The following is a 26,994-nucleotide window of genomic DNA, read 5'->3' as shown; positions in this document are numbered from 1 at the left end:
CTGCTTACACTGTAAAAAATTTCCGTCAATATACGGAGGATTTCCGTCATTATACGGAAAAATTGCAGTAAGAATACGGAAAATATCTCATTTTCAGAAATACAGCAAAATTTCCGTTAAAATACGGAAAGTGCTCCCCCTTTTAAGTCTTACGGACATTTTCCGTAATAAATACGGAAAAATTGCAGTAAGAATACGGAAAATATCTCATTTTCAGAAATACAGCAAAATTTCCGTTAAAATACGGAAAGTGCTGCCCGTTTAAAGCTTTACGGTCATTTTTCCGTAATAATACGGTGACTACACTGTTCTGTACGAAACAGACAGAATTCCGTATTTTTGTTGTGTGATCATCCGAATTTTTGCCAGGAAAACTATACACGCTGTCTGCGTGAATGCTTGTACTCACAAAGTTTCCTCTAAGAATATTTTATTGCAATGCAAATGGCACCTGTGTTTGTACTGACGTTTATTTGGTGTCAGCACTGTATATATATATATAAGTTTTAGTGAACGAAGAGCGGTGGCCATACATGACAACGTAAACAAACCTGCGCCGTTCAGGTGCTGGTGCATTGGCAATTACATTGGTGCGCTATGCAAAAATTGTGCGCACTCTAAATCAGTACCGAAACGCAGTATAATGACCACGATTGCGTTTACATTTAACAAGAAATGGCCGCGAAGAGAACTGGCGGCCTATAAATCCAAGTACTGCGGCTATAGATGAAATTTTAGACGGAGAGAAAGAATTAACTCAGGAGTGGAATGGTTTTACTGAAGTGTACAGTATTTGGTTTCAATCGCCCCATAGTATTAGCAAAATATCTCATCTCTGTCAACTGCCATTCAATGACACACCCCCATTACGCATATTCTGCACTGTTCAATTGTTGACAGTGTTGTCAATTTTTGCGGTAAGATGTAATCGCAAGCATTTATTCTTATTCATTTATTTAGATACCCAAGGGCCCACAGGGGTATTACATAGGGGGGGGGGGCATAAAGCAGAACACAATTTTCACAAATGAAGGAGCATCGCGGGTGGTAAATACAGCACTTTGGGGTACAGCAAGTCGTGAAACATATTAACAAGGTAAATATTCTTACAAAATTCACACTCAACGAAGCAAGAACAAAATAGCGAAAGCGAATAAGTGCTCTGGGAGAGAAAAATGTTACTAAAAGTGCTAGGATTGTAAATACGTTAGTAATGCTGAATAAAATAAGGAAGACTGTGTGTTGTCGTGGCAATTCTGGAGGGTAACTGATTCCATTCTTTTATTGATAAGGTTAACGGTGAATTGTTGGACTTTTCCGTCCAAGCAAAGATAGGGTTAACTTTGTAGGCATGATCGATGCGATGTGAAGTATGAGGTGACGGTAAAATGTGTGACTGGGCAAATGATGTGTTGCTGTGATTAATGTGTGAAAAAAGCATAATCTGGCGAATTTTCTGCGCATTGCGAGTGGCGGCATGTTGAGTGTTAGCTTCAAAGATGAAACGCTTTGAAATCGGGAGTAGGATGGCATGATGAATCGCGCTGCTTTATTCTAGACGGCTTCGAGTAGATTGGTAAGGGCGATTTGGTAGGGATGCCAAATGACTGATGCATATTCCAGGGAGGGACGCACGAAGAAAGTGTACGCTTGAAGCCTGGTGTCCCTGTCGGCCAGATGCAAGCGTCGCTTCAGAAAGCCAAGTTTCTTTTGCGCTTTAGTTGTGATATATTTTATATGGTCAGTCCATGTTAAGCTAGAATTTATGTAGACACCGAGGTATTTAGCCGATGTAACCGAGTTTACTATGCTATTGTTTAAAATATAAGTATTAGTTTCAGACTTTGGAACGGAAGTGAAGTTCAGGTGATTGGTCTTTTCTGTGTTAATTTGCATCTGCCATTTGCAGCACCATTCCGTTAGTTTATTAAGGGCAGATTGCAGTGTTATAATGTTGTTAGGGCTAGCCATATATCTCTCTGTAAATCACACAATCATCGGCAAAAAGGCAAACTGTTGAATTAATATTTAATGCTATGTCATTAATGTATATCATCATGTATCATTTTGCGCTTCATCTTGAAACAAGACCGGCGAGCGCACACTTTCTTGTACGGAATTCTGCTGTACAATAACAGATGTACGCATTGTGAGTGAAGAACAGAAACGATGGATGGTTACGCTGCTTGACTCTCGGCATGTTTGAATGAGCAAAGTTCCAATTTGTCGCTGTGTGGTGTATGTGTGCTCGTAATGTGCCGTCATAGCGCGGGTATACTTGCGCGGAATGTGTTTCACTCGGCTGCAAAACTTTGCACGCTGCGGCATCGAACACGCACCAATACGTGTGCAAACTATGGGAAGGTGATCGAAGATGAGGGATATAGCACTGTGTGTACTGTCAAAAGGAAAGAAAGAAAGAAAGAAAAAGAAAAAAAAACGCCATGTCCCGAGTTGGCATAATGGTTCAACCTTTATTTCTATTTTAACCCGACATGTAACACCATTTATTACATGAGCTTTATCCGTGGGTAAAAGTAATGGCACAACTCATTATTCGCCCGTTCATTACATGCACCAGCTAGTCCAAATTAACACTATACTAGAGCTTATTGACGCATCGCATTATACTCTAGCACGGAATTGCAACGCTCACCGGACTCTCGTCTGGTTGACTTCTCTGCCTTTCCTCTCCTTGCTTTCTCTATCTCTTTGTATACAATGTATACAAAGAATTATCTCTTTGGGCAATGTATACAATGTATACAATGCCCTGTGGCAGAGAAAGCGATCTCCTCTTCTAGAGTTCAATTATTTGTCAAGCAATCATTTTACTCTTCCAACAACTACTGCATAAATGGGAAAACGAAACCGATTTTGTTTTGTTCTCCGCGCTCCCAGCACCAGGTGGAACCACGCGCGGCGCTTCCGATCTCGGAGGATGTAACAAGACGAGCGGTTGACGAAGCTGCATTGTGTAGCCAGCCGGTTTATCTTTTTATGTTTGTTAGTTTACCGTAAATATTGGCGTTTTTCACTGGTCGATCTGGAGCGGCCGCCGAAATCCTGGAGCGAGCGCTCGCATTTCACCAACCCTAATCTGCCAGCGGAGAGCGAAAATGCTCCGCGCTGGATCGTACCGGAAGTCTGCGCACACACATCACAAAAATCAACTTCCGCTCTGCATGTTTCTATGGCCACCAAGATCGCCGTCCCCCACCGAGCGGAAGTGACGTATCTTTTTCTCCTATTTCCGCCCGAATTCGCGCCTCGGCAGCGGAGCAAGTGAGTGCGATCCGGCGCGGAGCGAGTTGATTCGAAACGACCAGTGAAAAGCGCGAACCCGCTCCAGATCGACCAGTGAAATTCGGATTCGCAGCCGTGGAGCAAAAAATCCTGCTCCAGATCGACCAGTGAAAAACGCCATATGTCTTGATTTGTACTCAAGAGTGGAGCAAGGCCCTATGAACAGAGATTGACGCATCGTGAGCGAAGAACAGACGCGATGGATGGTTAGGCTGCTTGAATCTCGGCTGTACGACTCTCGGCATGTTAGGACTGGCAAAGTTCCGAATTTGTCGCGGAGTGGTGTACGCTTCTGTGCTCGTCAAGTGCCGTCAGAGCGCGGGGATGTTTGAACGGAATGTGTCCCTTCGTCTACAAAACTCTGCACGCTGCGGCATCGAAGTCCTGTGTACGGGTGCACGTATGCGCTTGGATACGGGATCGCCTGCCCTCAACGGATGTTCAACAGTGTACGCACGCTGCGCGTACGCGTACGTATGAGGTAAGCCCGTTATAATTCTATTTGTTCGGTTTGCATCCCTATTGAAAGTCCCAGCATTGCCCATCATTAATTTTATGCTGGGCATGCTGGCAAACGTGCTGGGAATGCTGGAAAGTGCGCTGGGCATGCTGGAAACCATCCTGGGTATGCTGGGTGAATGGTGGGTGCCGTAGATGGTGCTGGGTAGATGCTGTGTGGATGGTGGGATACATACTGGATGACTTGTCCCAATGGTGGGTGTACTGGGTGGATGGTGGTGTACATACTGGGTGACCTGAGCGAATGGTGGGTGAATGATGGGTGCACTGGTCGGATAGTGGGTGAACGGTGGGTGAATGATGGGTGTACTGGTTGAATAGTGGGTGAATGGTGTACGTGCTCGGTGAATGGTGGGTGTACTGGGTGGATGGTGGGAGGTCAATGGGCAGGGTGTTTCAGCAAACACTTTAAAGAATGTTTAAAGGTTGCCCGTGGCAGATAGCACAATTTTAATTCACGAGTTGGTCTACTCGAAGATGCAGACATTACTTGCAAAAAAATGCTTAATTTCAGCTATATATATATATATATATATATATAATCAAGTAAAATTCACTAATGAAGTTTTTAACTATACCAGCTCCAGTTGGGCAGCGCAACGCCATAGCCACAAAAATACCGCGACGGGTTTTTAATAACAAAGAATACGCGAGAGAAATATAATTATACCTTTTGTCCCATATTCCATTTTCCAAATTCTAGCCATTGAGTTCACAATTGGCGGATCCACGAATTATCAGGATGACACCAATTTCGAGATATTAATTACCAAACATTGCGGAGAAAAATATTGGTTGCCTGTGGCAGATAGCACAATTCCAATGCATGATCTGGTCTTCTCGGTAATGTGGACATTACTTGCACAAAAAATTGAAATCTTCTGTTCAAGTATCAGTCACTATTGCAAAAATGCTCTATTAAAAGGCAAGCCCGGATACTTGATGGCCAAGACTATAGCACTATACACAGGTACTATCGAGCGACATTCCAATGTGAATTTTGTAGTTACTGAATGGGGGCAAGAATTATAAAGAAACATACTTGGTGCATTTGTTCAAAGGCTACTTTTCAATGTTAACTGCCAGCTGAAGATGGAGCAATTGCAGAGAGGTGCATATGGTTTGTTAGTTTCTGTATCAGAAATTGTCGTTTTCATTTTGTAGTACGTATTACATTTTATTGCAAATAAGTGAAGTAATACATAAAGAATAAGTAGTCTTATCAACACAGAGCAGTCATGATGAAAACACCAATAAAAGAAAATGAAACACCTGTTTTACTACAATCAAGTAAGGGGTTAAAAGTGAACTTTTTGTATTACATTCCAGAACTCAAAACCGGGGATGTATTGCTGGTAACAGGCCAGCTAATCAATAACAAAGGCAAGGGACAACATAAATGTAGGCACCATACATTTTCTTATGTTGCCTATACAAAATATGTACAAAAGTGAACCAATAGAATACAAAGCACAATATACATTGCTGAAACATCCTGCAATGACATAAGTAGTGGAAATGACCATAAGTATATCTTAAAGAAAACATTGAAGCAAGTAAAATTCCAATTCGTAGCATCTCCTTTTATACAAGGAAGGTTGAAAACCCAATATACTGGGTTAACAAAAAATATTTTTAGGCAAAAGGTGTTTACTTCAAATATACAATGCAGGTGAATCAGGACAGCTGGCCGTCCTGGACAGGTACAGGGTTAGCCCAGTCGAATGTTGGTTTTCTTCACTATACCTCTCATCTCCATGGCCAACACAGGCATGCTACGCGGCGCCACAATACATTTTCAACACTTTCTGAGAATAAATTGTTGCGCACAAATTGAATGATGGACAGGGATTAGGCAATTTCATGCAGGAAGATGCACATTTAGTGCAGACGAGAAGATGCTTAAATGATAGGCTCCATGAACACTATAACAATGTACACAGAACAGTGCACGGGCACTTAAGAGTACTTTGCAGGAATTCTGGGTGTCTGCCAGTATTTGAAAATTGCTCAAAGCTCGCCAAACACAGGAATCAGACGAGAGAGATCACAGAGGCTACTGAGATGAGCCAACTAAGGGTCGAGTGTGTCAGCATCGCCTCATTGGAGTTGTCATAAAAGGAACTTGGTTATCTATGGTGACAGCTACGAAGGAAACAGTGCATCAGTGGTGCTCTGAGACTGTTGTGCATGTCTGAGCATGCTGCACCATACAATAAATTGTGCTTGTCTTCATCAAATTCCTGTCCGTCATTCAGTTTGTGCATGCACAACTACTCATTATGGATTGCTACCAACTCGCCCAAACTACTACCCTCCTTACTCCTGAGACATTGTTTGTGCACCCCCCTTGGCAGCACTCAGTAGATGCCACCGACATTAGCAGCTACAGAGACAGTGCAGCCGATGGAGGTGAGGTCACTGGAAAGTACTCCAAAAGAACTTGTTCTTGGGCAAGTTGGTGCTTAGGCTTACTAAACATATTGTTCCTGGTGCAAAGTTAAACATGAAGCAGGTGAACAAAAAAAAGGGAGATAGAGAAGCCAAGAACATGTTTTATGATCACTGGAAAATCTTTGCTGCCAACTTGCACACCTCGAATAGGGATCATGTGCTTATCATCACTGTATTTACCATGGCTTTAGTTGACATGGGCGTAACTCTTTCAGTCATGAGCGTGGTGTTTAAAACTCTTCTTAGATACAAGGACATGTTTTGTTGGGATCAAAGCACAAAATTTTGTAGAGTGACATGTGACTTGTTATACCTGGTTGGTGTCAATGTGGATGTCTCCTTTGGTGGTCAAGTTTTTAACAAGTTTGCTGTTTTTCATTCCACCCATGCTTAGATTCTCGGGATTGATTTCTTGCAGTTGTGTGGTGCTACTTTTGATTGCCAAATGGGAGAACTTTGTATGGGCGAAAGTGTTTCGTCTGTGCTCTTGGAAGACTTGCCGTGTCATGAGTGCTTTGTACACCAGGAAATACAGTAGGGCTCGCTTTATCTGCAATGTGTGATATTGTCTGTTTTTTCCCACTCGCAGCTTATTTGATGATGCAGTGGACACTGTACACGTGAACTGCCTAAAGAAAAATACTTTCGCGATTTACTATCAGATTTGCTGACATGGCCCATCCTCGCACACGCCTTCTCTAGAAGAGCATTCCTTTTGAGGGCGACAGAGTGCCACTTCTCGTTCCCTAATTAAAATACACCTTTTAATTTTACCATCTAATCTTCACCACTTCGATCTCTCAGCAGCTATAGAAGCTCACACCGATGCGAGTGGTGCTGGCACCACGAACAAAATGTAAGTGATAGCATCCTTTGCTCAAAGAAGAAAAGCACCAGGCATGCAGGGTGGCTCAAGCAGGGATGCAAAAATATTCAAATCTTTTGATTAGCAATTTGCCTATCTCGCTATTTGGTTTTCTTTTCTACTAGAAACTTATTTACACCCAACAACAGAAAACTAGATTTTGAAGGATGTCAAAATAGCCAAATTTTCCAACAGAACTATCTTCGCTTTAGAAAAATGGGGACAAGGAGTTGAAAGTTGAATAAAATGACAAACATTAAAATGCTTGGTGTCAAAAAGAAAAATGTGTTTCTGGAAAAAGGGTCTTGTACATAAAGCTGCTTGGAAAGTTCACGGCCTACCCTGTGACACTAAAGTGAAACTAAAGAGATATACTGAATCAGCTCAAAATGATAAGTGTCTTGAAAAGACTAGTTTCATTGATTTGCAGTGACAGCAATCAATAGAAGAGAAAATGTCGAGCGTTTTCTTTTTGAATTTCACACCGAAACGCCACAGCCAGACATCCGTGTGCCATCACGGATCACAAAGCGTTTGTTCGCATTACAGCCACTGTAATTCACTAAATTTAAGGTTCTTAAAATTTCCTAAATTCAGCTAGTCATTGGCTCATTCAGAATACTATGCATCTGTTTTTACTGAAAAAAATTTACAGACTTCAAAATCTATAACTCATATGGCAAGCTGGTGCAAAAATTTCAAGACAGCATCACCACTTTACATCTTTTCACGCATACACGGCATCTTCTCATGATATGAGTGCTTTTCTTGGTAAGTTGCGACTAAATCAAAGTCCTGCATCTCCCACCAAATTCCTTGACAGGTACGTTATTCAAATCTGGCATTGTTATGATGGAAGTATGCCTGACATTTCTTATCCATTATGCCTTATTTCAGGTTAGGATACATCAAGCATAAGCACTCTGAACAGCTAAATAGATGTTTCTCTCACATCAGGACTTATTCCGCATGTTGCAGTACAGCATGCCTGTTTTGGCACAGCCTATGTAGATTGAAGTGCTTGACACTGCACTAACATCTTCTTTGTTAGCGCTGATGCTCGCGTTCACAGGAATATGCATTCCATTTGGTGCCCCTTAACACAATACTATGACATGCCCATCGCAATGATGCAATTATGCTCCACTACTGGTCCACTTAGATGATTCGTAAAAATATATTCACATAGCGTTATTTGACAACTACGAAGTTGAAACTGCAATCCTCAAATTAACAGAATCATTAAGTAACAAAAGCAGAGAAGTGCACTTTTTGAACAATTAGCTCTGGTGGCCGCTCTTATAGTCGCCTTCAGTTCTCTCAAGTGACCCTTGCCACTGCCACAATGATCTTTTTCGTGAATACTACCAAAGTGGTAATGTTGTGCTTTCACATATAATCTTCAAACTCTAATGTAAACATGCACCGAAAGGAACACAGGGTTCAATTCGTGTTGACTGCAGCCGGAACCATGAAATGCCATTCAATGAACCTCTGGGTTCCATAGAACTGAGTTTGGGAACCCTTGTGATGGACACATAAGCCAAAGAAATAAGGTGACGGAAACCGAACCCTACACTGCAGCATGAAGGTTGGATATATTACTGCAACAATACCGCCTAAGTTTCATACGCTGCATCCTCAGTTGTAACATTAACCGCTACCTGGGAAATGTTGGGGCCTGTACTCCATTATTTTTGTTCATTAAAAGATTTCTGAAGGCAGATTTTTGTGCATTTTACATACATTATTCTTTTCTAACCTTTTATTTATAACATATTTAATGCCCAGAGCCACTTGTAAATGTATCTTCGTTAAAATAACAAGCCCTCTTCTGCGCTAGCACTGACTAGCATCAAAAAGCTCTGCAGCCCGTCCTCCCCCCTCTTATTTATGCAGATGCCACCTCGCATATGTGATGAAGGGGTGGTATGCATATGTGATGAAGGCGTGGTATACATTTGTGATAAGCAGTGAGTAGCTTTACGGAATGCAGTTGCAGTAGAGCGTTCACCTTATGGATCTGCCATTTTGCCGTAGCTTTAGACACTTTGTTTTTGGTAATGAGGAACGGTTATTTACTAACACAGCTAAATTAGTTTTCCTTGTTAGTGTCCCTTTAATCCCTTTCAATCTTATTTGGGAGGTCACAAATGAACATCTTATCTTCTTGCATAAAGTATATGCATAGACAGCTGTCAACAATTTCATTAGGCAAGAACACATTCCGTGTTCCATCACATGAAAGGAAGCACTCCTTTATGTGAGGAGAAATGGCACGAATGTCTGCTGTAATCACGGGTCTGCAGATGACAACACAACAGCCTGTCTCTTCGAGCACAATTATCTTTTCAATTCGTGCATAGCACCCAGCATCTGTCCGCACAAAGGTAGTATCCGATTTTGACGGTCTTCTGAATGCAGTGCTATGGAAAACTTGCTTGTTTTGCACAAACCGCTCATATTCCACAGCAGTGAATACAGCCACTCCACACCTATCATACACTGCATCTTGCTCTTCAGCGCTCAGCACTATGTTCTTACCTATGCCCAAGAGTGATAGGCCATCCACACGGAAAAAGTTTTTTACAGGTGAATATCCAAGGAAACCATTGCACAACCTTTTTTCTTCAGAAGGTAGAAGTGGACTTTCAAATACATGCTGTAGCTGCTGAAACATGATGATTCGCTCTATAATTTGGTCCGGAAGGCCCTTTGCTGCAGAAATCTGCCGCAGAATGTTGCCATTTCCCCCTTCAAACACGAACGCAGAATGTGCCCAAATGGGTCCAAGGGAACGGGCGCAGTTTCCAAGGTGGAGGAGGGCATGGACATTATATGTCATGAACGCCACACCATATAATGCCTCGCACCTCGATACGAAGTTCTTCAGAAGAGACTCTGAAAAGTAAAATAGTATTCAGCCAAGGCCATGACCCAATTTGTGTTTGTTTTTTGCATTTTTTTAGGTAAAGTATGCATGAAGGCTTACACATGTACTCTCATGCTGCCCGACATGTAAACAGGCACACAGGGCTTGTGCAAAGACCACAGTGATAATTAGGAGGAATACAGTGCCTTTACAAATTTGAAAATGTAGCCTCGACAGTCTCAACACATGCAACCAGGGCTTTCTTTCCATCTAAGGTTAGGTTATACAGTCGAGCATACATATAAGGGCGCCACTTAAGACAAACGTTCGCTTATAACGAACAAAACCAGCCCCCCGCGACCGTCAAACTATACATTATTTCAATGGCACAAAATTGCATGTACAACGAATGTCTTTGAGCACTGCCGATCGGTTACAGCGAAAGGAGGACGACGTAAACCCGGTGTTGCGATACATGATATAACCACGGCCTCTCACCCTTTTGCACGCGTGGACCGTTTTCCCGAGCCTCCTCGCAGGCGAACTACCCGTTTCGTGCCCCTTTAAAGCAGCTACCCTCTTCCCGCAGGCACGCCCTCTCCCAGCCGACACGCGCTGCCCACGTGTGGCTTCCAAGATTGCCGTCCTGCCCGTCCTCGCAAACTCTGCTCCCCTCTTCTCTCTCTCACAACTCCCTCGCATTCACCTGTCTCCGCAGGTGCGCTCCGGCCAGCTAGAAATGATGCATGCATTCTTAAGCTGACACCGGCCGGCTGCTGACGTAAGTTCGATTTCACATGTGTGCCATGGGGAAGTTGGCGAAATATAGAATTTCAGTTACCACATTTACTTGCAAATAAAGAAAACTTTAAAAATATTACTAGTTTGTTCTGATGACTCGTTCTTCTGCCATTTTACGCTATAAAGCAGAAATGATGGCTTCGTTTTGGCTACAAGCTACGATGCCTGACTGAATGTTTGGATACTTTTGGGCTATAACATCCTTCCGTTTTGGCTGTGTCACTCCACGACATCTGACATCACTAGTCTCCATGCTTCCTTGCTTGGTTGGTTAAGGCACGTGTACATTTGCTCCATCAATTGCAGCACTTTGTTTGCTCCGTCAGTGTGTGTGTGTGGCGCGAGCGCTTCGTCGTAGTCGCGTTTGAGTCGAGTTCAGGATGGCAGGGGGAGCCTGCTGTGCCTGCCGCGGTCACAAAACGAAAAGTGCTGGACATGGCAACAAAGCGATCAATTCTAAAGAACAAGGAGAAGATCGCCAGCTTCGATGCCGACAACAGAAAGCGCCTGCGGAAGGCCACCTATGCAGACATAGAGGATGCACTGCTCAAGTGGTTTGTTGACGCACGGGCTTGCAACATTCCGATAAGTGGACCAATGATGCTGGGCAAAGCCAAGAACTTCGCATTCTTGCTAGATTTTTCTGACTTCTGCCCAGGCAATGGCTGGCTACATTGATTCAAAGTGCAGCATGGGATCATTTTTAAATTGATTGTCGGCGAGGCGGCTTCAGCAAGCGACCAAGACGTTGCCACTTGGCTGGTAGCAAACGGAGCTGTCATTGCAAGCTATGCGGAGCAGGACGTGTATAATGCAGACAAAACTGCGTTATTTTATCAGATGCTGCCAGACAAAATGCACGTCATGAAAGGCGACTCATGCGCTGGCGGCAAACACAGTAAAGCGTGCATTACGACACTTCTGTGCACTAATATGGATGGCAGCGACTGGCGTGTGCCCTTTGTGTTCGGAAAATCAAAATCAAAGAGGCCGCGTTGCTTTCGGAACTATGTGCCCGTGCACTACAGGCACAATGCGAAGGCGTCGATGATGCACAATTTATTCGCAGAGTGGCTCGGCAAATTGGACTGCAACATGCAGAGGCAAGGCAGGCGCGTGATGCTTGTGCTTGACAACTGCTCAGCGCACCACGTTCTGACTTCTCTGACGGCAGTGACTCTACTTTTTCTGCCGCCCAATACAATTTCGAAAGTCCAGCCTCTTGATTTAGGCATAATACGTTCCTTTAAGGCATCGTATAGGCCCCGCACTATGGAGCGCTCGCCCATTGCTGTTGACTGCCCAGCCACCAACTTGCCGCATGTTCTACTGTATTCAGCCATTGAGATGGTGAAGGTGGCCTGGGCGGAGGTGATGGCCACTTGCGTGCGCAACTGTTTCTGCAAAGCGGCTTCGTCGACGCAGAACCTTCCAAAGAGGATCAGTCCGGCGGCGATTTCTGGCAGTGCGTTGACTCCAAGATGGGGAGCCATGACATTGGCTGGAATATTTTATTTCTGTTGACGAAGATGCTGCCATTGCGAAACCATGCACGGACGAGGGCATCGATCGTGAAGTGCGAGCCGAGAGCGACGTGGAGGAATCAGATGACGACGAAACTTCGGAGACAGCGCCCACAAGCACGCCTGTAGCAATGGGCTACATAGAGGGCCTCAGGCAACTGAGGCCCACTGGCTGCATTAGCGACCTTTCGATCTCTTTGCACCTTGCAAAAAAAATTCTGTAGCGTTATGCATGCCATATGTCATTAAATTGTATTGCCATGTTTTTCCTACGTGTAAGAAGGCTTGCTACATCAGGCGAATGTATATGTTCACTATGCTAACTCTGAGTAAAACAGTGATTGGTATGTTCCATCTTATCTGCCATCTCATCTTCCAGATCCCTGCTATGTGCACATGCTTTGGCCATACAAGACCTAAAAATTTAACAGGTTAGCTCACTGCAGTACAACAGGCAGACTGATAGTAAATGTACAGCATGGGGTATCTGCAGGCAGTACCATAAGCTCACATAGGCTTTTGAATTCCAACTTGGCTTGTACGCATGCACTGGCACTTGTTTTAGAATCTTACCAGCTTTGTCAATTTCAAGAATGGTGAGTTCCTCTTGAAGCAGGATATATATACCCTCGCAAAGCTTGGAGAGGTGCCTCCAGTACTCTTGATGAAGAATGTCATTAAGGCAAGGCAAAGCATAGAAGAGGAGCCAGTGTCTCCATTCAGATGCCTTCCAATGGCATCTTTCTTGAACGGACCGTGGCAGTCGTGTGATGCAGTGAGGTGGCTTGATGGACAGCAGCCGTGCATCTATTCGGGAAAGTGCTGATGGTGCACCTGTAAATGTCACCAAACTTAATTATTTTTATCGGTGTCACCCAATAAATCTGGGTCAACAAGTGCTCAAAACAGATCAAAATAAACAGCATTACACGCCCGAAAATTGTCATAAGTCGAATATTTGATTCCGAGGACACATTAAAATCTAGGGCTCAGTTCAGTTAAGAGATACGTTGTAAATTATATATATATTATGGCGTCTCTGTTGGCACGACGTTTATTCGGCCCGAGTACTCGGCAGCGAACCAGCAAAAGCACACACCCGATGATGATGATCACACATAACTGAAGATGAGGATCGCGCAACGTAGGATGATGATGATAATATACAGATGAAGAAGACGTGCGTAATAAACGCCCACACTAATTTCCCCCCCACGTGGAAGCGGCCATCCTGGCCGCAAGTCAAGGGGACGAAGACCGCCGCGTGAACGGTTTCATGCGGGAGACATGAACGACCTCGGCGCTGCGACAACGGCGGTCTGTGGCGGCGACAACAGGAGTCACGCGATAATTGACGGGTGATGTCTGCTCCAGGACGATGTAGGGCCCGATGAAACGCGGCTGGAACTTGTCGCACAAACCAGGCGTGCGAAGGGGCGTCAATAGAAGTATTTCGTCACCAGGTCGGAAGGACACAACGCGATGGAGGGTGTCATAAATGATCTTCCGGTCGTGTTGCCTGGCCGCCGTGTTGACGCGAGCACGCTGGCGACACTGGGCGAGTCGTGAAAGGAATTCTTCGCTAGACGATGCAGATGGATTGACAGGAGCATCGAAGAAAGAAACGTCTAGAAGGGAAGTAGGCGACCGTCCGTAAACTAAGTAAAATGGCGAGTAGCCGGTGGTACGCTGAACGGCCGTGTTGTAGGCGAAAGTGACGAAAGGTAGAATTTTGTCCCAATTCTTGTGATCAGGCTGAATATATACGGCGATCATGTCGGCAAGCGTGCGATGAAATCGCTCTGTCAAGCCGTTAGTCTGTGGATGGTAACTCGACGCTGTTTTGTGGGTGGTACCAGAGGCGCGCAGGACTTCGTTTAAAAGTTGCGAGAGAAAGACCTTTCCACGGTCGCTGAGCAGTACTCGAGGAGCACCATGGCGCAGAATTATAGCTTGAAGGACGAAGTCGGCAACCTACGAAGCTGAGCCAGTGATCACTGATGTTGTCTCAGCGTAGCGCGTCAGGTGGTTGAAGGCGGTCACTATCCACCGATTTCCAGCTGCAGTAACAGGAAGGGGCCCGTAAAGGTCGATACCAACAACCTCAAATGGTGCGTCAGGACACGGAATAGGCAGTAATTCGCCGGCAGGAGCAGAGGTTGGGAGTTTGCGACGCTGACACGGAGAACAGGAACCGACGTATCTCGCCACACTAGTAGAAAGGCCAGGCCAATAGTAACGGCTTCGAATGCGATCATAGGTTTTGTGGAAACCGAGATGGCCAGCAGTCATGTCATCGTGGAATGCTCTGAGGACATGGGCTCGAAGAGAGCGTGGTAGAATGGGCACCCAGCGTTGACCGTCCAGGTGGTAAATGCGCCGATACAGCACGTGATTGTTCAGCTTGAATTGTGCGAGTTGGCGTCGAAGCCGCGCGTTAGGTGGGCGAGAAGCGCCAGAGAGGTGGTCTATCATACGCCGACAATATGGGTCAGCCCTTTGGCGAAATGCAAATGTTTGATCGTCGTCCGGAGAAAGGCGGTCTATGGTGGCTAGAGAGGAAACCGGCGCAGAAGTGACATCCGAAGAGCTGCTTTGCGACGCAGTTGCCGAGGTGTCAAGTGGGTGCGCAGGAAGCGGGCAACGAGAAAGAGCGTCAGCATCTTGGTGTTTTTTGCCTGACTTATGAATAATGTCAAAGTCATATTCTTGCAGGCGGAGAACCCAGCGACCCAGCCGTCCAGTCAAGTTCTTGAGAGTGGAGAGCCAGCATAATGCGTGGTGGTCCGTAACAATTGTAAAATGACGCCCGTGCAAATAGGGACGAAACTTCTGTACGGACCAAACAATCGCCAGGCACTCCTGCTCAGTTATTGTATAGTTCTTCTCGGCATCGGTGAGTACGCGGCTGGCGTATGCAACGACTCTCTCGTGCGAAGAGTTGTTGCGTTGCAGAAGAATGGCACCGATGCCGTGGCCGCTAGCGTCTGTGTGCAAGAGAGTCGGTGCAGTCTCATCAAAATGGCAAAGCACAGGTTCAGACGTGAGGGTGCCCTTCAACATGCCAAAGGCTGCTTCACAATCTTGAGACCAGTGAAAGGGTACACCGGAAGCAAGTAGTTTGTGTAGTGGCGCAGCGATGGAGGCAAAGTTTCGTATAAAGCGACGGAAATAAGAAGCGAGGCCAAGGAAGCTTCGCAAGTATTTAGGCTTTTCTGGGCGAGGGAAGCGAAGGACCGCAGCAATCTTGTCAGGGTCAGGACGTATGCCCTCCTTGCTCACGACATGCCCCAGGACCTTAATAGATCTGCTGGCGAAATGGCATTTCTTCGTGTTGAGCTGAAGACCAGCGTCGGCAAGGCACGTCAGAACTTCATCTAAGCGTTGCAGGTGCTGAGGAAACGTGGATGAAAAGACGACAATGTCATCCAGGTAGCAGAGACAAGTTTTCCATTTCAGGCCACGCAGCACGGTATCAATCATGCGTTCAAAAGTCGCAAGTGCATTGCATAGCCCGAAAGGCATGACGTTGAATTCGTAAAGTCCATCAGGGGTGGCAAACGCTGTTTTTTCTTTGTCGTCTTCGTGCATGGGAATTTGCCAATAGCCAGAACGCAGATCGAGGCTCGAAAAGTATTCTGCACCTTGTAGTGAATCAAGGGCGTCGTCAATGCGAAGCATAGGGTATACGTCCTTTCGAGTGATCTTATTGAGGGCCCGGTAATCGACGCAAAAACGCACGGAACCGTCTTTTTTTCGCACCAAAACAACCGGAGATGACCAAGGGCTAGCTGAGGGCCGGATGACCTTCTGTTGTAACATGTCCGCGACATTTTCTTCTATGATTTTCCGCTCGGCTAGGGACACGCGGTACGGGCGTCGGCGCACTATCGACGCTTCGTCTGTCTGAATGCGATGCGCTGCAGCTGTGGTTTGGCCCAGAGTCGACGAATGGATATCAAATAAATTTGCGTGTTTGTTCAACAAAGCAAGCAGCTGCTGCATATGTGAAGGTGGCAAGTCACTGCTGATGGCTGCAGTAAGGGCGGAGGGAGAAGCAGTAGCACAAGTAGAAGGGTCTTTGGAAGACATAGTCGTGAGGGGCACGACGCATACAGGCCCTGGGTCGGCCGCGCAAGCCACTGTGGTGCTTTGCGGAAGGAGAATTTTCTCCGATGTCGCGTTCGTGGCGGTGACAAGCGCCGAGCCATTGTAAAATCGAACCACACCTGGCGCAAAAGCGATGCCTTTATGAAGGCAACGGGAAGAGGGCAAGACCAAGACGTCACCATGGTCGATATCGGTCGACATAATGGTAATAATGCGCTGTCGGCCGGGAGGCAGTTCGGTATCTGCCGCAGCGAGCAGGCGCAACGGCGTGTACCTGTCTTCCCCAAGTAAGTAGTCAGTGTCCGTAAGATGGACGACACGTTGGCCACAACAAATAGCCGCGGAAGCAGAAGAGAGAAAATCCCACCCTAAAATAAGTTGATGAGCGCACGGGGACAGCACAGCTAATTGTATATGGTGCAGGATATCATCGATCAAAACACGGGCAGTGCAAAGAGCGGAAGGTCGAACAGGGTCTCCTTGGGCTGCAACTAGCGTCGGTCCATCGTATGGCGTCGTGACTTTTCTAAGACGGGAACATAAATCAGCGTGAATAACAGAAATTGTCGCACCTGTGTCCACCAAAGCATCGACGGGCACTCCTTGGACAAACACCGAGAGCATATTGGACGGGCGCGCTGGAGGAATATCAGTCCTGGTGTCGTATGCAGTTTGTCCTCCAAAAACTGCATCGCTTAGTTTTCCGGACGAATGTTAGAGTTGAGGGAGACGGGCCGTAGTGGTGACGTGGAGCGGCGGAACGGCGAAGGGGAGCGGCGTCTGGCTGAACGGTAAGTGCTTCGGTCTTCAGTCGATGCGGGCGGAGAAGTAGAGCGGAGCGGAGGCGAAGAGAAACGCCGGCGTTGGGAAGAGACTCCACCGGAAAAGTTGCGTTCGGAGATGTCGTATCCCCGACGCTCGTCCTGCTGGCGCTTGCGGCAGAAACGTGAAATATGGCCGCGATAGCCGCAGTAATAGCACGTGGGACGTGACGGACGCCATGGCGGATAGTACAGGGGGCTAGGTGATCCGGGAGTCAGTGCAGTCAAATGGGCTGATGAAAGCTCGGGCGGCATCGTCGAAATGTTTACTGGAGGCGCGGCAGCAACCGACGCGTACGTGCGCAGCGGCACCGTGGAGTTGACGTTGCCTGGAGGCGTGGCAGCAACTTCCGCGTACGTTGGCAGGGGACGAGAGACTGAGGGTTGCACGTGCGTGGAGCAGGTCAAGGACGCCAGTTCATCCCTGATGATGTCACGCAAGGCTGCGCTAGAAGGCGCGCTGGGGCACACGGATGGTGACGACAAGCCCATTGACTGTAATTCTTCGCGTATCATTGCTCGTATCACGACACGCAGATGTGGGTCCGCCGTAGTAGAATAGTCACCAACGTCCGGCTGAAGGCGAACAGACTCGAGTTCGTCCAGGCGCTGACACGTTGTAACAACGTCAGCGATTGTAGCGGGGTTCTTAATGGCAAGGGCATTGAAGGCGACTGATCTAATGCCTTTCAGAATGTGGCGCACTTTGTCTGACTCTGGCATAGATGAACTCATACGGCGGCAAAGCGCAAGAACATCCTCTATGTATGATGTGTAAGACTCGCCTGGCTGTTGTTGGCGAGTATCGAGGGTTTTCTTTGCGATGGTAGAACGAACGGCCGGTGTACCAAATACTTGGCGCAGCCGCTGCTTGAAGGCAGCCCAGTCAGTAAAGTCGATCTCGTGGTTGAAGAACCATGTCTTCGCCACACCCGTCAGGTAGAAGGAGACGTGGCGGAGCTTGTTAAGGTCGTCCCAACGATTAGCGGAACTGACTCGCTCGTAGTCGTCGAGCCAGTCCTCCACATCTTCTTCACGAAGACCAGCGAAGAGATGGGGGTCACGCTGGTGGCTGCTGAGGATGTAAGGGGTGGCTGGTGGTGTCAGAACGGTAGCGGTAGAAGTGGAAGGTGGTGCGTCCTCAGACATGCTAGCCCACAATATATATATTTTTTGAGGGGGGGCATGAGTGAAATGGTTGAAAACATAGATGAAAAAGTATGTCATTCATTGCAGCAGTGCTAGTGTTATGTTAAACAAAAAGCTAAGCAGTGGCGTTGCCAGAATTTTTTTACGAGAGGCAGGCGGCTCCAACTTGACCGGGTATGAGGAGGGAGGGGATCAGGGCAGGCACCATACAAACCCAGCAATTTTTGTGGGTGGTGGGGGGGAGGGGGAGGTCACTGCCCAGTGTGCCACCGCCTGGCTACGCTCCTGAAGCTAAGCAGTTAATATGACGGCCTGTTCGGTTGTTCTATTTTGATTTAAAAGTTTTGTAATAGAGTTGCATGTACAAGCAAATATGGCAATCCAGATCGATTGGATATTTTCCAAGGTAGAGTCGCACACCCCCCCCCCATGTGATCCTATACTAACAATTGCCACTTTCTGGAAGATAAAAGTGTGAATGCAGACAAGTGCAAAAAACCTTGGAAAGCGAATTCATTAGGAATAAAATCCTGTGAAATGAAAGCTCACCTAGACCACAGCTTGAGTATGCAATGCTGTTAATGCACTCACAAACACTGCACCTATATCAACACATGCCTGCAATGGCAATGAAGACAGCAATGCGCCTTTTCAAATGTCAAAGAATTACTTGTAGCCAGGACTACAGCATTATTATGCACCAAAATTGTCCACTGAAGACACCTAAGATGTATCTATGATAATTGTGAACTAGGTAAAGAAGCATCAAATTGATGATGCAAAGTCCCATGACACATGGTCAGGCAATCCCAATTGATTTTGTTTGCTGTGTGAATCCACTTTATTCTACAATCCAAGCATCTCGTAATTTCACTATGTAAGCAATATAATACAAACTAAATGGGAGTGGAAAGGGTTACTTTACCAGAATAGAAACGCTGATCAGAGTTTGAACTTGATAGAATTGTTTCTGTCAGCTGCTTTGAAACACCTTGTAGGACACAGTGCATATACTCAACGCTGTATCCGTTGACAAGGTCCAGACCTGAACGGAGATGTACCTTGTGTTAGTATACATACACCACCAAATTTTACTATCACGCTTTTACTAGGAACTTTAACGCATGATCATATGGCCAGATACTCATCCCAGGTTAGATAGTGATGCTGATGGGCACCGTGTTTTTTTTTAACTTAACCTGAGAGGGTTCCGCTGGTTTTGTTTCGAACATCGCCCCTTCATGCCTGCTTTTGCGCTCTCTCCTAGGCTTGAAGAGAGCTGTCTAACGAAAATCATCAGAACAGACTGGCAGCCACCCCAGAACTTAATGTTTGGCTTATTGCCCCTCGATGCGCCATCACACAGGTTTCTCCATTGCCATTCTATGCCTACATTTGCCCTTTGTTTTCCAGCATCAGATTGCAATATGACCACACAGCTAGCTCACCATTTCTTATGTGATATTTTATCACACAAAAGGAGGCCGTTGTCCTTTCTAGATTGTTTTCATGTGACCAAGATTTTGTGCACATTGCACAATGAAGTCTTTTTGTGTATGAAAAATGCATCAAACACTTCCCAGGTGCTCCACTCAGAATATTTTCACACAATCAAAGGACCCGTCAAAATCTGAGGACATATTATTGGACAGTAACTTACGGAGACATCACCTTTATTCAGTACACACACACTGATTTGGCTGGTTGAATAAAACTGCTCGAGCCATCAAACTTGCCGTGTACTATGTCTGGCAAAAGTGATAGAATCACTGAAAGTGACTGTCCAAGAATACGTCTTCAGGATGACACTTGCACTTGCTACAATGCATGGTGAGAGTATATCATCTAGCCCTTCAAAACATTTGCATGCTTCGTAAGCTAGCATTTTATACAACTGCCCATCTGATAAAGAAGACAACTTTGCTGTGACATACAAGATACATATCTTGGTTACACTTCTTTTTTTGCTTCCGCACAAAAAGGAGCCACTCAAGGACCTCCTGTAGCATCCTTTTCATGGTGCAGTGTAGAATGCTTGGGTGATGAAATTGTGCAGTGGAGATTATTTATTTGGTGTGTGATCAAATTGAGGCAGCAGAGATGATTAGGCGGGGGCCGGATGGAGTTGTTAGTATGCCATTTGTGCCATTAATTGTGAAGGAATTGTTCTTGCTGAGCTGGTGACAGCCTTTTTTAGGTGTGCCTACAGCAAGCATTTCGAAAAAATTTTAAAATCTTTCGGTTGTGTTCGGGTTCTTTCCAAGTTTATAGTACCTCATTCTTTTTTCATGGTACTTTAGGCTCATGTTTTATCAGCCTCTATACCATCAAAATTTTTGTGATTGTGGTTGTTTTTGTGCACGCACTGATGTAAACCAGGGGCAGGGGGTGTCCTTTTAACTCCAGTTGCAGGCTAGCACTCGTATAGTCTGTCTTTCCATTTTGCCTTGTATGTCTTGCGCTATTTTAAGCTTCTCACAATTTTGACTCTGCTTTTGTTTGAACTAATCTCAGGCGAAGACGTTTTAACAAAAAACTATGCTATGCACACAAGTGTTCTGCAATGCAACTGCAAAAACCCAATATATGCCCCTTAAAGTTGCTACATGGAAAGTGAACTGACAAAATTATATAAATATTCAGTACTATCACATACCATACAAGATCTGATATCTGCCACCGCCATGAATCGTTTTCAGAGAGAGAAAACTCTCAGTTTGTCTTCGAATCACATATTTCTTATTATTGAAGACAACTGTCACTAAAGGACGTGGTTTATGTTATGGACACATACAATACAGCAGTGAATCATTTGCACTGCCCATAGCGCAAAAGCAGCAAAGCTGTGAATCCAGGAATCTCTAAGGCCCTCCAGATGCTCTTGTGAATCCAGATGCTCTTCTAAGGCTCTCCAACCGACAGCCTTGACATAACGGAAGTTTGGGTGCTACTGCATGGGCAAATTCGATGGCCATCAAGTCAACACAGTTTCATGAAACCCCCTCGAAATCACTAAAGCCTTCCAGTGGCAGTTGCACCCTCTCATAGCAGCACTTTCGAATAAACATCAAAAATAAATACCTGCTACGAAAACATTCTCTAAAAACTATGAGCAAAAACTGCAAGCGTCTAGGTAAAAATAATTTATATATGCACTAATAGTGTTACAAATGACAGTTCTTTTTGTTGTTTTTGTGTAGCTTTAGTTTGGCAACCAATGTGCCACTCGTTCCATGACATGAAACTGAAACTTGATAGCCATTGAGAAGTGCTGTGTGGCGGTAACACAACTCCTTCAAGTTTGACAGAGTTTAGCAGTTTCAATGACCTTCGACTCAAGGGTCTTTGAGACATGTCCATGTGACTCAGGTACCACTGCAATCAGGAAAATAATTAGGGCATAAATGCTTCTTACCTACCTTTCAAGTTCATCAAGGCTGACGGTCCCTTTAAGCCATTGATGGTGTCTTTAAGCCTGCTTGCCAGATGCATCTCACTCTTGACACGGTCTGAAGTTCTCTGTTCCATTGGAGACACCATTGTGTACCGCATGCTCCCTAATGAACATAAAAAAGAGTGCAACAATAACATAAGTGAAAATAACAAAGTAATATTTTGCTGCTTACATCTAGATTCCATGTTAGCATGTTTATGTTGTACCATACATTGTGCGCATCTATACGAAATATCTGCATTTTACAAAATGTACCATGTGTATATAACATACTCCATGCGTTATATGCGGCAAGAAAAACCTTCGAATTTTAAAAAATATACATAATAAAGGAACATTTTGGAGACTGATTGAAATACAAAATATTTTACTTACCTTCCCTGTGCTCTCCTGGATTCAGGCACCATGTGCAACCAAAATATCCATTGAAGGTCACCATGTTCTGCACAGATGCCCTTGCAGGTGCATCAACAGAGAAACACAATACATAAGGCTTTGATACATAAATGTTGCCTTTGTGAGTCCACTTCACAACCCCTGTGCTGTTCACCTCATTCACGAACTCCTCAAGAAACAGTTGCATTTCTGGGTGCTTTCTGCCGAACCAGAGCCCAGCGAGAACCGGGTGCTTAAATCGCAAGTGCGGAGGGAGTTCATTAACAATAAATTGCAGGGGCCACACTGAGGTCTTCGAAGATTTCCATACAGGGCTCCCATCAGTATTTATTGTCAACGTCAAATCATCAGGGCGAAGGTTCTGTTCTTCTCTCAGCCTGCTGTAGCATTGGCCTTTCGTAATGTCACTGATTGTTGTTGATGGCTGTTTAAGTGCTTCAAGGCTTTCATGTAGTTCCTCTTTGGTCCGTTCGATCATAAGGCTGAGTTGCGTTGCCAGGTTAAGAATGAAAAAGAAGGAACCTTCATTTTTCAATGACTGGGTTGTTCTGACACTGTGACAGCTGTTGCACTCAGCCGAATTGCCATGCGTTGCCATGACGCGTTTGCATGGCTCACAATAAAAGTGATGCTGCACAACATCCTGCATGTCCCTCGCCCAGAGCTTCCGAAATGTGAATTTGCTCTGAGGCAAGACATTTGTGCCCACAATAAAGTTTATCAGCTTCGCTAGGTCGCCCAGTGCTGTCCACGTCAATCCTTGAGAAACCGCGAACGACATTACTGCTGCTATTGCGGCCGCCTTTGTTACATTTGAGTTAGGCAATTTTTCGCCGCCGTACTGCGAAAACCAGGACGGCAACGTGCTGTCACCATCAGAGAAATTGCTGGCATCATACTCGTCGCTACTATCAGAGCTGTCTCCACTTTCGCAAGTGTCATTTGCACTTCTTGCGCTGTTCATATCGTCGCGTTCATCACCGCTGTCGGGTTCTTCACCACCGTCAATTATGAAGCTGTCGCTGCTGTTGTGGTCCAAGGAAATGTCATTGTCATCTCCGTCATTCGACCCACCTTGCGATGTGTTAGGCGAAGCCTCTGCCGCGTTTCCCGATTGAGCACTGGGGCCGACGCTCGTAGATTGTGCTCGTGACGTTGCCGATGCGATGGCGACGGCATGCGCCTTTTCATGCCTATACAAAGTAGAGCTCGGCACATCGAAGTAGCCATCCCCGTCTAAGTATATCTTGCGTCGCTTTTTAGCGGTATTCTCTGTCATCGCTTCCTTTTAGTACACACCAAGCTGGAAAAAAAGAAAAATACCCAACGAGCACGAAAAGACCGCCACTGTATCACCGGTTACCACAGAATAAAATACCCAGCTGTCTCCCGCTGCGGAAAGCGAGCGGGTAGAGTGCACTAGAGCAAAAAACGCGGAAAATGTCGCGGCGCTGCCATCGCCTTATTATGAATCTCCGGCCAATAAACGTTAGCTCCGGCTGTTTCGGCAGTGCTCATTGACTGAGGCGAGCTCACACGCTGAGTAGCTGTCGTCTGCTCGACGCACCGTCGTTGTTGCGTCGTTTGCGTTCTTTCCGCCGCTCTTTTTCCATTTTATTTACTATGGATCGGTGGGATATAATCTCAGTGTTACCGCCACTGAGTATCCGCCTGTCAAAGCTCCATGCAGCTGCGGTAGGGTCTCCGACGCGACAAGCGTCCGGTCGGCGAGCGGGGCCGCTCATTCGGGAGAAAGCGACGGTGGCGTCACCTGGATTGTCAATAAAAAATGCCTCAGCGCAGAGCCCTCGTTGGAGCCACTTCCCCAATCTTGTACGCTCTAAATCGGATCAACACCGTCGGATTACTAAGACTACTAGACCGACTAGACGACCAAGACAGCAGCCATAGATAGATATTACGAATATCCTCTCGCAAGCAGAGAGATGGCGAGTGCCACCAAGCACTGTATTTTTACCTTCTGCACTCAACCCGTGGTTCGTGTTTTGTCGAACCTGATTTAAATTTATTTCCGCATAATCTATTTTGCGTCACCAATGCCCTAACCGCATATTCATTGTCCTTTCCTCTGTTGTAAATTTTAAGCAACATGACCTTAGTGCCTATTCCGAACGGTCTATGTATTGTTTTTAGAAAGGAGCCAATTAAGTATCACGATGTGACTGGCATGCGCGTGTCAGGTTGAGACGATATGCCAGAAAGCATGTACTACATTTTGCAGGCAGCAAGGCCTATGACATGGCTGTATGATGTTCAAGCAATGGACCGAATCGTTGCGAAATTGTAATTTTCCAGCGATGAAATGGGCCGGGACATTGCATGGCTACGAATTAACTACATATGTGATGTTTCCGTCATTTGCAGAGAAGAACGGAGTTTGACTCATGGAATGCAGCTTTTGTTATCTTAGCAAAATTTATCACGTGGTGGATGTAAAGCGACGATAACCTACGCCAGATCGAAGCTGTCAATTTAAAATTTTCATTAGCATGCATGCTGCCCGCAGCAACATTATTTTTGGTCCGTAGCGTATGCCGTGTTTCGTCACTCCTGGATTGAGTTAGTTATATAAACCATACAAGTGCTCGCTTTCAACGATGACACGTACCATTCAATAAGACTGCATATGCTATAAGGGCGCTGAGCGGAGATACTATCGCTGGAATTGAAGGACTCGCCGGAAGGCCCGCACGGTCGGAGATTAATTCTGTCTGAACACTCCTTAATTCGTCAATGAATTTATGCAAAGACAAAACACAAGAAAAATGCGACAGTAGGCTGAATTGTGTGTGTGTGTGTGTGTGTGTGTGTGTGCGTTTGGAACAAAAAATCAGCAGCTTCACCCAAAGGGCTCCTCGGAAGATATGTTCTAAATACACGCAGTTGCGCGCCAAGTTGGTGCGGCACGTCGTTTATCCTGCTGGGAAATAAGCGCTCTGGCACTACGCGTCTCACAAATCGATGATCTAGGCAATAGAAGAGCGCTCCCTGTGGCGTTGCTGCCGTCGCATCTCGATGGTGCATGAAATAAGACCGATAGGAAACAATCGGCGCCGAATGAAATATACAGGTCAGGTCAGCAAGCTTACTGTCGTACTACAAGCCCGTCCCGCTCAGAGCAGTGCATACAGCCGCCGATGCTCGCAACGCTCATGTCAGCAGAGGAAGGCACCACCGAGGCGATTTAGGTTTAATTTTATTAGCCCTTTTCAGTATTGACCTCGCATTCACTTCGCTTCGTCATTGCAGCTAAACACACTCCGGTCTCGGCAGGTCCTCTCCGCGTGTGAATTCCCCATGCGCTGTTGAGCAGGACAACACAACGGCTGCGCAGATGGCGTTATTGTGCATCAAGCCTCCGTATAATTTTACTTTCTACTTATCGAAACAGCGATCCCGGCCTTATGAAATGCAAATAGATACAATAATATAAATATAATAGCTGAGCAATAATTACAGAGCCGCACAAACTACTTCGCTAACATTGTGATTTGTGTAAAGGAAAACAATGCATTACTTGCGGATAGAGCACGTCCACGAAAGCACGTGCCCGGCCCGTAATAAAGTCGATGAGGCGTCATGCTCGTTTGTTGATATTAATTTATTGTAGCCTTGAACAAAAGTAACTGGAACCAGAAAGAAGTCTGGTTTGCTACCCTGCAGATGGTAATCGGGAAAATTGCTGAAAAGAAAGGGAGGAAGATTGAGCAGCGAAACGCAATCATCGTACTTTCTGAGGCGGCACACCTTTACAGAGAGCACAGGAGAAGACAAAGTGTCGCGCGATTTTATGTATGTGCGGCGTTAAAACGAGCCAAATGGACATCCATAATCGTACACTAGAGCGAACGTATATGCGTATGATGAGAATGAGGTGGGCAATGAGCAAACGAGAAGTCAACCACGTTTTTATCACTGTTATTTTTTCGAAGCACAGCTTGTATTTGACGCGTGATATGGTCAATGTGCTTACCGGATATGCACATCTAGCATCTAGTGCGTGTGTGCAAAACGCACGAGAGTAGTTTCACACACATTTTCATCCAATAATTATTGTATGACACTATGGTTTCACGTGACGAGGCAGAAAGCGTTTGTGCTTTTGCTTGTTTTAGTTGTTGTATGGTAGTTGTCTGCTGACATGACTCTGCTTATTGCTCTAGTGCCCCCTTCACTAAATGTTTCCTCGGAAGCCCTGTGTAACATTGTAAATAATAATAAATAAACATAGCCTCCGAAATGTGGCGGTGCGGGCGGTGGCGAATTTTGGAAGTTATTACATAAATCATTAACCTATAAATGCAATACGTAAGCCACTCTAATCGAAAATCAAGAATGTGAGGAGTTCCTAATGTATTTTACAACATGGAAGAATTTTAGGTGCCACAGTAAATGTTTATTTATGTTATTTATTAATGTTATTTTATTTGTTAAATGTTATTTTTGTTTAATTTTTTGTAAGCGAGGGATAGGGGCAAGGCTACATCAACGTACTACATCAAGGCAGGGTTGCAGGACGTCCACCAGGCGTCCACGCATGTGGCGTCGTAGACGGGCGAAGACAAAGTCGTAGCCGTAGCCGTGTAGACTGCGTGTGTTAGAGGCGACGTTGGTTGAGACAGTTAGGTACTGATTTGGTGGGTTTTGTACATAGTCTGCAATGCTTGCATACGTGAAATATAGTGATAATTATCGGGCAGTGA

At 45.7% G+C, this 26,994-nt stretch overlaps 1 protein-coding gene across 1 annotated transcript; it reads right to left on the bottom strand.

Moving 5' to 3' along the window:
• Nucleotides 1-11,546: 11,546 nt before the first annotated feature.
• On the bottom strand, nt 11,547-22,457 carry LOC119442898 (uncharacterized). The gene is made up of 5 exons (XM_049661928.1): nt 22,250-22,457; nt 21,840-21,977; nt 19,346-19,465; nt 12,872-13,174; nt 11,547-11,605 (listed from the first exon to the last, which is right to left on the bottom strand). Exons 1-5 carry the CDS (start codon nt 22,455-22,457, stop codon nt 11,547-11,549), a joined length of 828 nt encoding a protein of 275 aa, XP_049517885.1.
• Between the last annotated feature and the right edge of the window lie 4,537 nt (nt 22,458-26,994).

The sequence above is a fragment of the Dermacentor silvarum genome, chromosome 1 (genome assembly GCF_013339745.2).
Source record: "Dermacentor silvarum isolate Dsil-2018 chromosome 1, BIME_Dsil_1.4, whole genome shotgun sequence".
Taxonomy (NCBI): Eukaryota; Metazoa; Arthropoda; class Arachnida; order Ixodida; family Ixodidae; genus Dermacentor; species Dermacentor silvarum.
This window is presented reverse-complemented; position numbering and strand designations above follow the sequence as displayed.